Source organism: Elephantulus edwardii, unplaced genomic scaffold, assembly GCF_000299155.1.
Source record: "Elephantulus edwardii isolate Elephantulus edwardi_28Jun2011 unplaced genomic scaffold, EleEdw1.0 scaffold00075, whole genome shotgun sequence".
NCBI classification, from domain to species: Eukaryota; Metazoa; Chordata; class Mammalia; order Macroscelidea; family Macroscelididae; genus Elephantulus; species Elephantulus edwardii.
The window spans coordinates 9896359-9908843 of NW_006399825.1; the positions used below are offsets into that span (position 1 = coordinate 9896359).

General features: G+C 38.6%; 1 protein-coding gene across 1 annotated transcript in view; it reads left to right on the top strand.

The window, feature by feature from the left end:
• Positions 1-9711, top strand: part of ICOS (inducible T-cell co-stimulator) — a 35793-nt gene extending 26082 nt beyond the window's left edge. Inside the window, exons 2-5 of the mRNA XM_006889154.1 lie at positions 4064-4405; positions 5172-5278; positions 6422-6506; positions 9623-9711. Of these exons, the coding sequence (XP_006889216.1) occupies positions 4064-4405; positions 5172-5278; positions 6422-6506; positions 9623-9711 (623 nt within the window). The remainder of the gene's footprint in view (positions 1-4063; positions 4406-5171; positions 5279-6421; positions 6507-9622) is intronic.
• The last annotated feature ends 2774 nt before the right edge of the window (positions 9712-12485 follow it).

A 12485-nucleotide genomic window follows, 5' to 3' on the forward strand; every position in this document is an offset into this window, starting at 1 on the left:
AGAATAGTGCAACAATGAATGAATGGAAACCCAAAATCTCTGTAAATGTTTATGAAAATTAATAAAATATAATTATAGAAAAAAAACCCAAAACAATAGGTTTTGTTGTTGTGTGCCCTAGAGTTGGAATGAACTCATAGCTGACCATCCAGCCGGTTTTCTGAGGCAGTAACTCTCACCAGTGTACTGCAACATAATTAACTATCAGGCAATTAGGTCTCCGAAACAAGATACTGCACTTATTAGCACTTATTCCCACATTTGTTCTTTTCCTCTTGCTTTTTGCTTACATTGTTGCCTCTATTTTATTACATGACACAAATAATATCTCCCCCATGTATTCTCTCAAACCTTTTTCAATCATAGAGGCAAACATACCTATGTAACTGATTATAAAGTATATCACCTGTTCCGCCACCATTTCTGGCAATGTGGTCCCTGGGGAGTTGTGCTGTTACCCAAAGGTTGCACCTTTTCAGTGGTTGGAATTCACCAATGGCTCACAGGGAGAAGGATGGGCATTCTCCTCTCATTTGATCCACTCAGAAAACCCACCAGAAGGTCAGCTACAAGTAGGCTTTGCCTCAACAGCAGTAAGCAAGTGAGGAACTACATTCATAAAGAATCAAGAAATAAAGCAGAGTACTCTTAGAACTTCATCTTCTATTTCTTTGACACAATAAGTTTAAGTGCTATATTTTGAGAATATAATAATGTGAGCTTAAAAACTGTGAGTTGGTTTCTGTTTGTAGGCTTATTTTCTTATAAGTCTGTTAGTTTTGATGATGTATATGCTGATGTATTTCATTTGGTATCATTTAATTTAATTATCATTTCATGTGTATCATTCATTGTGGGAATAATCTATAGCCTAGGATATAATTCCCCACCCCACCCAGTCCCAAACAGGAAACAAGTTGATTTTTACTTTTAAAAGCTTTGTTGTTGCTGTTTTGTTATGTGTCACTGAGTTGCCATCTTATTGGTAAGAAGGTGTCCTGCTGAATTTCTCACTTCAAACTTTGTGAAAATTGAGATCTCAAAACAAGTCTAAATTTGGGAGCTAGTCTGAGAGTAGAAGCAGTGTCCCTAACTTTGCTCATCCATCTCAGGTTTGGTTTTCTCCTCAAATTTAAATTGGTAATTTAAACTTTTGTTCTGCCCTTGATTACTGTCTGTGAGAGGATTAGTGTAAATAATCTCCACTCCCCAAACTGGACACTGGAGCCCTTTTCCTTTTATTAGAGGATCAAATGCTCAAGCAGAAAATTTACCCTCTAGTAATATCCAAAGGTTTGAATCCACCAGTAGCTTCGAAGGAGAAAAGTGGGAGGGAAATTTCTTCTAGTGCAGGTTTTAGCCTCAGAAACCTGTTGGAGGGTTCTGTTCTGAGCTGGTTACCACTTAGCTAGCAGTGAGCAGGGATGCATTGAAAAATGACATGAAATATTTAAATTAAAGCATAGACATATCAGAAGAGTAAGTGTTAGTTATGAATCTTAAATAAAATTAAAGCAAGTAGTATAAATACAAGCAAGATTCTGAAGATTATGCAAAATCAACAGGAACAGCACATCAACAGAGAACTGCCAGAAGTGCAGGCTGGCTTTAGAAGAGGTCATGGTACAGGGATATTGTAGCTAATGTTAGATGGATCTTGGCAGTACCAGAGGAATGTCTATGTTTCATTGATTATGCAAAGGCATTTGACTGTGTGAATCATTACAAACTGTGACTGACTCAGAGAAGAATCGGAATCCCAGAACACTTGATCGTGCTAACGAGAAACCTATACTTGGACCAGGAGGCAGTTGTCAGAACAGAACAAGGAAACCGCATGGTTCAAAGTTGGGAAGGGTGTATGCCAGGGATGTGTCCTATCTCCATACCTTTTCAACCTGTATGCAGAACAGATTATCTGGGATAATCAGTGGGTCTCTATGAGGAGAAGCGTGGCATCAGGATTGGTGGAAGATTCATCAACAATCTGCATTATGCAGATGACACAACCCTGCTTGCTGAAACTGAGGAGGACCTGAAGCACTTGGTGCAGAAGGTCAAGGACTGCAGCCTTCAATTGAGGCTCAATGTCAAGAAAACAAAGATTCTCTCCACTGGGCCAATTGGCAGCATCAGGATGGATGGTGAAGAAATTGGACAATGATTAGGGATAATAGAAGGAGAGTTGATGCCTTTGAGCTATGGTGCTGGAGAAGAGTATTGAATATAATACCACTGACTGTTAGGAGAACAAACAAGTTTGTTATGGAGAGGGTGAAGCCTGGTTGCTCCTTGGAGGCAAAGATTTTGAAACTTCATCTGACATACATTGGACATGTTGCAAGGCAGGATCAGTCCTTGGAGAGAGACATCCTTGGGAGGATGGAGGGACAGTGTAGGAGAAGAAGACCCTCAATGGGATGGATGGATTCAGTGACTGGGGTAATGGGGATAGGTGTATTGGAGACAAGATTGCCAAGTCACAGAGCAGGGTTTAGGGCTGTTGTACATAGAGTCACTATGAGTTGCAGGTGACTCAACGCCATATAACAACAACAATAACAGTATAAATACTTGCAGAATCTGGTGACTTAGTGGTTAAAGAGTTATGATGTCAACTTAAAGTCAGGCAACTTGAATCCACTAGCTGCTCCATGAGCAAAATATGGGCAATCTTCTCTCATGCAATTTACAGTCTCTGAAAACTGACAGGAGATCAGCTGTGACTCAGCAACAACTGACTGAGTAAAAATAGTTTCATAAAGAAATATGGAATAGAGTGTTATGTTAACATTTAAATATTTGATTCAATTTCTTAATATTTACATATAATTACATAAAAGCTAAATATTGAAAATGACTCCAATATTCAATATTAGGGCAATGTTTTAGTAAATTATGATAGATCAACATTGTGGTATATAATAAGATCATTTAAAAGGATAATTATAAAAGTGATGTAAAACAGTGCATATTTATGATATAACATTATATGATAATAGCTCATTTGGTATATGAAAATACAAATCTTGAATATAAAGAACAAAAGTATAAAAATAGAATTTCTATTTAATGGAGGGCTATGTAGTTTTCCCTTAAAAAGTCTTCTTACTTGCTATATAGCCTTCTCAAAAATAAAGACAAAAATTTCAAAACTTAGGTACAAAACTATCATGCTAATAAATTTTCCTCAATTTCAGAATGGAATAATTTGTCATATTTTATAAAAGGAGGGGTAAAAGGAAAAAAAGAAGAGCAAGAGTATCCAAGTGTATTTAATAACTCAGGATTTCCATCAGGCTAAGCCCATTTTTGTTTCTTCTCAGATTCCCACATAGCTCACATAGAGAAAAACACCTTAGCTTCCTCTCAGCTTAAAATTTATTAAAAAACAAAAGTAAATTAAAAAGTAAACAAATCTGAGGTCTTTTCTTGCTAAGACACAAATCAGTTCTGAGTAGATGAGCTTCAGAGAAGATGCTATAATTTGAAAATGATACCTTTCATTTCAGTAAATGAAAACCTTTCCCTGGACTCTCTAGTAGAAGAGGGAAATATAAATGTATAAAATCCTTTATTATGAGTATAAGCTATATGAAAGTTTAAAAGTTCCCTCCCTTCCAAATTGTATTCTTTTCCTAAATCTCTCCTCCTTTGACCAATTGCTACTCATCTTTTATTTCCATTTAAAAGACAGTTGCTCAAAGTGGCATTTCTTTGTTTCTCCAATACAAATTAGAACTCATTCCAATGTCATTGCCCTTATTAAAGTGAAACAGTGTTATTCTCATTCCTATTATTACTTATATTGAATTACACATAAGTATATATTAAACATATTACATATTGTACACAAATACATAAAGAGAAAGCTTCTGGTGAGGTTTTTCCTGGAAAAACTTTACCTTTTGCCGTGTTCTTCCTCTTTGGAAGGGAAGTTCTTTTATTCTGGTGGGGTAGAGGTGACTTTATGAAGGGAAATGAATTTATATGAAAATTTACTTGTTACGACAGTATGTCCTAAAATATCACTCTTGCTTTGTTTCCTCTCCTTTTCGTCCAGAAGAAATCAATGATACTGCTAAGCCTGAGATGTTCATGTTTCACAAAGGAGGTGTGCAAATCATCTGCAAACACCCCGAGACCATTCAGCAGTTTAAAATGCAGTTGCTGAAAGGGACAGAGAGGCGCTGTGAGCTCACCAAAACCAAGGAAAGCGGGACCACGGTGTCCACCATCAAGAATTTGGAGAGATGTCCATTTCAGTTATCCAACAACAGTGTCTCCTTCTTTCTCTATAACGTGGACAGTTCTTATGCCAGCTATTACTGCTGCCAACTAACCATTTTCGATCCTCCTCCTTACCGTGTCCAGACTGTTACCAGAGGATATTTACATGTCTATGGTAAGGCATTACTTTCATGTTCCTGATTTACATATTGATGTTCTTACCCCTAATGAAAATAATTAAGCAAATTAACGTACGTGTGTGTATGCGCGCGCGCGTGTGCGTGTGTATGTGTGTGTGTTAGAGTTTGTGGATTGGAGATCATAAATAAGTTAAAGGCCATAATTTATACTGAAACTATGCAAGGGATAATTTAGTGTTAATAATTACTGGCAGCAAATTTTACATAGTTTAATTAGCTAGACTGTTAAGTCAGGAAAACATCGTGTTGCTTTTAGAACATACATCCCATTAAAAATCAGGAGGAAAAAAAATGAAGAAACATGTTCAAACCCATGGTTTAATGGCTATTTTCTCTGTTTACCTAAGGTTTATAATTTTGGGTTTGTGTTCATGTTTATAATTGTGTTAAATGACTGAGAAGAATAGTATTATACTTCTGCTTCATCTTGTTACTCTTTTGCAAAATTACAGACAGAAAATTGCTTTCTATTAATCCTGTTTCTAAGCAAACATGTGTAGAAGTCTACAGAACAAAAACATCAAAGTTTTTAGGTTTTGGATGCTTGCTATAAGGTTAACACGATGTTAATCACCATTTGCTGAATGCCATCACTATCATGAAGAAAAGCTTCATTGGATTAAGTAACTTTCAAATTTGGTAAAAAGATTCTGTGTCTCAGCATTGAAGGATATGAAACTCTCAGAGTTGGTTTTTGGTTTTTTCCACCTTTATCTTTTAAAATCATTTGTTCCTCTACAGAATCACAGCCTTGTTGCCAGTTGAAGTTCTGGTTGCCCATCATCTGTGCAGCTTTTGTCATTCTCTACATTTTTGGATGCGTGATTATTTGTTGGCTTACAAAAAAGGTGAACAATTACTACCTTCTTTTTGTATAATCCTACTAAGAAAAACCTATGGTTATTTATCCATTAAAAGTGCACGTTACTCTGATCACCAAGGCAATTCCTTCTACTTACTAATTAAACGGAAAATTTGGAATAGAAGCTTATGATTTACTTATTTTAGAGAGCATTTTCACCATACAAAGAATATGGTTGGGATAACTGGTAAAATGTGTATGAGGATTTCAGGGGGATAGGGGTGGGGACGAGGGCAATTCTGAGGGTCATATGGTTTGATGGGTGAAGGGGGGGTTGGGGAGGTGGAGGGTATCCGGTGTGAAAGACAATGTATATAAACTTTGTAGGTAAATCAGTGTAAAAAATGAATTGCAAGAAATTAAAAAAAATAAAATAATTTAGTGGGTAACAATGACTTAAGTTACTATTATTGTTTTTTAAAGATAAAGAGATTGGGGTCAAAGAAAGACAAAAAGCCAGGAAAAAGGACAAAACAAACTGAGAGATGAGTATGATTTAAAAAAGATCAGGGCCAAGATAAAACAATTAGTTACAGTACAAGTACTCAACAGGTACGATAAAAACAATCCATGAAGTATCTTATAAGCCATCAGTAGCAGCTGAGAAGGAAATTGTAATTTTTTCCATTTGATAAATGATTATGCTCTTTGCTTTAAAGATAACCACAGAAAAGTTACTCAGAAATAAAATAACAATACAACTACAGCAATAATATCTCTGTGTTGGAGGATATGCTTTGTAATCTTTCATACTACAGCTTTTCAATCAAATAATGTGTGCAAATTTGCCTGATGCGTGCGTATGCTAATACTCAGGATGGTCCATGGAGTAGTCACTGACTAGACAGTCTATCTGGGCCTGACTTGAATATGAAAAGAAAGATTAGGAAGAAGAGAATAAGATAGAACCCATTGCCAAAGTTCATTGGGGAATAAATGTAAAATTAGGGGGAAATTTATTGGAAAGCTTTTAAAAATTATTTCCTTGATATTCTTTTGTTTTTCTTAAAGTCAGGAGTCTAAGTCATATTTTACTGCTTTTATCATGTACCATTTCCAGGAAAGACTAGAAAACAGACAAAAAAATGTGGAAGAGCAAATGCAAATGATGTTTCTGACTTTCTTTCAGAAGTATCAGTCCACTGTGCACGATACTAATAGTGAATACATGTCTATGGCCGCAGTGAACACAGCCAAAATACCTGGACTCAGAGGTATGTGTCATCTAGGGAGCTTGGTCAGAGGTAGTGATGGGTGTATCTTCATATTATGCTTGGGGTTTTAATTTTTTTTTAAGGAATGAAAAATATCTCTTCAACAATAAGGTATTGTTATCAAGTTGGAGCCAACCCTCCAGTGGGTATTCAGAGGCTATAAATTGTGCACAGGAGATTGCCAATCTGTCTCCCAGAGAACAACAGGTGGATTCAAACTGGTGTGCCTCTGAGTGGCAGTGCAGCTCCTTACCCACTAGGCCACCAGAACTTCCAGAAGCCTAGTTTTTGTTTTGGTTTGGTTTGGCAATAATATGAAATTTAAGTGACTTGATATTTTCTGTAAGGGAGCTCTGGTGGCCTAGGGGCAAGAAGCTGAGCTACAATCCCAAAGACACGTGGTTCAAAACCACCAGCTGCTCCCTGGGAGGAAAAATGGGCAAACTCCTGAGTGATTTCCTCTGAAAACTGAAAACTGGAGGGTCAGCTATGGGTTGGTTCTGACTTGATGGTACTCAACAACAACATGCTGTCTGTAACCTGAACCAAAAATAGGTTTCTAATTCACTATGGTATCAAGGTAATTGCTCAATAGAGACTCAAAAAATTCTGATGACTCAAACACATACTTGTTGAAAGGTGCATTAAGTCAGTTAAGGCACATTTACTGAGCACTGCTTAAGTGCAAGCTTTTGTAAAGAATACATGTGTTGAGATTTTGGCTGAAGCTTGGAAGTGAGATCTGGGTTGGTGGTACCAACAGAATAAAGAAGAAATTGTTGAATGGTATTTAATTATTTTACTATATTAGCATCCCAGGAATGGCAAATCAAAATGTCACAAGTAGGTGTCTTATAAAGAGATAAATGTATTGTCTCTCAGTTCTGCTAGAAATATATGTCAATAGACCCATGCTCTCTTATGGAGAGTGTTACATGCCTCTCTGACTCCTGGTAGACCCAGGCATTTGCTGACTTATACCTCTCTGTCCACATGACTCTCTAACTTCTGTGCCTCTCTACTCTTTTATAAATGTAGTACATTCAGTAACTGGGGTAATGAGGGTAGGTGTGTCAGAGACAAGGTTGGCACAGGATAGAGCAGGGTTCTGAGCAGTTGTAGATAGGATCACTATGAATTGCAAGTGACTCGACAGCACATAAAAATAACAACATGTTGAATTATGTTCAACATGACTATGACCTGATAGAATCTTTAACAACGTCTTCAAACATCTCCTTTTCAAATAATCACATTTTCAAGGGTAGGCGCCACAACTTCAACATATCTTTTAAGGGGATACAATTTAGTCCATTACATTTGACACAAAGAGAACATGAATTGAGAGAACTTGACTAACTTTAGTATTCTTACAGTGAAGTGGAAATTTGAACTTTTCTCTTTAGAGACATTTTGTGCTATCAGCTGAGGAACAACTAAGAAGTCTAAAGCATTCACCATAGAAACATCTTTAATCTTACATTTTTGGGATTGGAATGATGAGTGAGAAGTCATAAGGCAGATGTTAATGCCATTTGCCATCCAAGTTGTTTCCAACGCAGAGGGACCCCATGTATGCAGAGCCGAAGTGCTCATCGGGGTGTGTAGCGCTGTGGCCTTTGAGAAGAAGCTACTCAGGCTCATCTCCTGAGTGTTTCACAGTTTGAACCACCAACTTTTTAGCTAGTAATTGAGTGCTTAAACAACTGCACCACCCAAGGAACTTAATGAGGCTAAGGCCACTGTAATTTTGTCATCAGTTAGTGGTTAAGAACTGTATAAAAGAAACTCATGTTATCAAGGAGTCATGGAAGGGAAAGGTAGCATGTGCTCCTTTATTGTTTAGATGAGAGAAATTAACCCCCAGAGAACCAAGTGAGTTTCTTAACTGCTCAGAGAGCAACACCAACGCTTTTACAGTAGCCTAGAACTTGTGACTTATGTTTCATGGCTTTTCTATTTTTTTAAATACATATTTAACCTCAATTTTTGTACTTATAGTAATATATTCTGTATTAGTTTGTTTTAGTGGTTTATTTGAGAGGTGATTCCAGGAAGAAAGAGCAGGCAGAGAGTGAGATGGGGATGGAAAAGAGACAGGACACAAGGGCTTGACTTCACAAGGCCCTCAGAGATGTGCACAGACTGCAGAAGTAAAAGGCTTTTAAGAACTGCTCTGAAGACTGGCTCTGGGATCACTGGTCTAGGTTTGCATGGAGGTGTCATCTCATCTCCTTATCCCTGGGTTTGCCTGCAGAATAGATGAGCAGGTTTTCAATTCATGGGATAAACCCCAGAGGCAAAAACCAGTGAACTTCTCCATAGGGCTGGTGGTAGAAATGTCTGAAATGTCACTTCAGGCTGTAATCCACCTCACCAGCTGAATCAACTCTATGTTTTGCAATTTATTTTGGACAAATAATAACTGAATATGCCTACCATGTAAGCTTCTTTGAAGCATAATGGGCCTCTCTTCTATGTTCTGGAAGTATTATACACCAGTCCAAGCAAAGCATAACTCAACAATTGCATTAAAGACAACTCATTGAATTTGTATATGCTAATTTACTGTAGTCAACTCAACAACACATAACGATTGCTCAGACAGATGATACCATACATTTAGCTTATAATTGGTACACAACAGATGCTTATTAGATAAATGAATATTTCACAGGTCAATTATTAATTATGATTATTGTGTAAATAGCACTGTGTTGAAGAGACACATTGGAAAAGGAGAGAGAAGACCTAAGAAAAGACTCTGTCATCAAGCAGTTTGTAATTGTACTGGGACAAGTGATGGGTTTACATGGAAGCTGGAGTAGGTAAAAAATCCTGTTTATAATAGCTTGATTAGAAATAATAAAAACAAACTAGCTGTCATCAAATTGACAGGTTGGGTTAAACTTCATGGAAAAGGTACCATGGGTTCTGAAGCATATGTAGGAGTTTGGATGTGTGTGTGTGTGTGTGTGTGTGTGTATGTGTGTGTGTGTGTGTGTGTGAATGAAAGGCGGAGAAAAGGGTAAACCTTTTGGGAGAACAGGCACATTTTAAAGAGTTTATTCTACTATTCTGTTACAGATGTGACCCTGTAACCTGGAACTCTCTAGCCCCAGGTGTGAACGACATTGGCCAGTCCCCTCAACTTGAAGTGCAGGATTCTTTCCTTTCCTGGACCACAAAGTTTGACTTGATTTGACTGTATCCATCTCCTGCTGGTGTTTTGTTCAATTTGGACCTGTGCCCCCATCAGGCAACAGATAGATGGCCTTCATACTGCTGAGTGATCTCAAAACAAACACCTTCATGCAAAGAGCTTTACAGAAAGTCCTGCTCCTGTGTGCTCAGCAAATTGACCTTGCTGGAAAGGAATCTATGTCTTCTTCACATGTGCTCCTAGAAATGTAGCAGTCAGGAAAACAAACATATCTACCTAAAAAGAGAAACTTTAAAAGATGCCAAGGGCTTCAAATATGCAAAGCAAATGGGTAGTCATTGGCCAGCACCTGTCCATGTTTTACAAACAGGCTACCTCTTCTTTCTAAAGAGATGAATATTTCTGTCCTAAATCAGACCCTTAGAGGTAAAAGCTTCAGAACTGTAGCTGTTTTATTCCTGTTTCATTTCATTTTATCCTGTAATAATACAGTATTCAGGAGATCTGGTGGCATGATTTATAAGGAGTTATAAAGCTAACTATAAGACTGCTTCTCTCGGGCAATTAAAACACACCAGCAACTCTTCAGGAGGAAGATGAACAATCTTTTCTCAAGCACATTACAGCCTAGGAACCCAAAGGAGGATCAATTATCTGTCAATTCTGACTTGAGAGCCATATAGAAAGAGATAGAGAAAGAGTGAGAAAGAGAGAGGGAGAAGAAGGGAAAGGGAAAGGGAAAAGGAGAAGGAGTGGGAGAGGGAGAAGAGGGAGATGGAGAGGGAGAAGGAGGAGAGGAAGAGGGAGAAGAAGAAGGAGAGGGAGAAAAAGAGGGAGAGAGAGAGAGAAGAAGAGGGAGAAGAAGGAGAGGGAGAGGGAGAAGAAGAAGGAGAAGGAGAAGAAGAAGAGGGAGAGGAAGAAGAAGAGAGGGAGAGGGAGAAGAAAAGGGAGAGGGAGAAGAAGAGGGAAGGGGAGGAGAGGGAGAGGGAGAAGAAGAGAGAGAGAGAGGGAGAAGAAGACGGAGAGGGAGAGGAATAGGGAGAGGGAGAGGAATAGGGAGAGGGAGAGGGAGAATTCTGTTTGTTGTTCAACTTTGGGTAGTTCAGAACCCTTGTCCACTGTCCCATCACTAGTTTGAATATTTTCTCTTGTCCTCAGATTCACTTACTACAATCCTTACGTAAGACTACTTGACTAACAACAGCAAAAACAAAGCCAAGGTCACCAAGCTGACCTTGACATGTGGCTACCTCATGTGCACCAGAGCAGAGCTGCACACCCAAGTGCTCTCTTGGTCACAGTCCTTACATAGGTAGATCATCACATCTTGCTTTCATGGCACCACTCCCTCCACTGGGTTTCTGAGGCTGAAAATCTTGACAGGAGAAGATTGTCCCTCTTTCTCCCTCGGAGCTTTGGTTAGTAGTGCAGCTCACTGGACTGTGCCACCAGAGCTCCTAATGTGTGGGCTCACATTGCCAACCTCCAGGTTGGAAGTGCAGCACCTCAGGACCTGACTACTTGATGCTCACTCTGAAATCCTACATTTCTCCCCTTCTGTTGTGCAATCAAATACCGTACGATACATACTACTGTAGCCTAATTTGCCTATATTCTCCCCATAAGTGGATACTTGCCTCAGAAAACTTTCTATTTCTCCAACAGCAGAAATGGTTTGCTTTGTTAACATTAGTGACAAGAAACATTATCTAAAATCAAATACAGCTTTATAGAGTTTTCCAGTTTTCTATCACTATGTTTTCATGGTGCTAAAAATCACTAGTTAAGACTATTTTTACAAACAAATCCAACCAAACCTTCTTTGACTGGCACTCGTTCTCCTGAGGTAGAGCCAATTATCCATTCAGCACAAAACCTGAAGCTATGACAGGTTGCTAGGAAACTACCACCACACTGCCTCTGGGCTTGAGGAGTGGAAATGGGGACATTCCATCCTTATAATCCTGGAGCTGTCCGCTAGACCTGGAGGGATTCTGGTTGCTGAGAGATGCCCCAGAGCCAGGAACTGGCGCTCTTGGCTGCAGAGATTGAAGTCACTCTGGGAACCATGATGACTTGACTTGCATCTGTACCTTCAGAATCTGTCAGAAACACATTTTTCCAAGGATCTGGGATGACTCCACTCACCAAGACACCATTCACCACATAAACCAGCCCCAGGCCTTCAAAATAAATTCCTTTGAATATAGTTGGATGGAAGAATCCTTAAACACATGTGGGGTATGACTATGTTTAGTTAGACTATTGACTTACTTCCTGTCTATCAGCCTATTGGTTTCTGAAATAACTAATGACATACAACATTTTAAAATTTTGTGTAAAATAGAGATATTTAGTAGTTTTCAGATTTGCAGTTGCCTGCCTATGCTTCCCTTTAAAAGTGAGCTCCCATGTGTCATTATGCATACCTATATTATTTTAAGTATGTATAATACGGATGTGTACAGTATAGTACTGAATTTGCAATCTGTAATCAAGTGTGGTAGTCTGTTTTCAGATGACTGGGTCAACGTGTCTGGCTTTGGAGAGGAGTTCGAGGAGTGGAATGAAGCTTGCTGGGCGTGGGGAGACCAGCTGTCATGTGCCATACCTAGCCTGGTGGCCCACGCTCTGCCCGTGCTGCTTCTTTATCTCCAAACTGGACATTTCAATGATTAAAAAGCATTTCTGTGAAATAAAAACCTTCTTACAGGAGCCACTTAACAAATAGGCTCTAGCAATAACAGCAGGCTAGTGAATAAAGATATGATATTCAGTAACTGAAAATATCTTACATCGTTTTCTTTGGGGAAGGG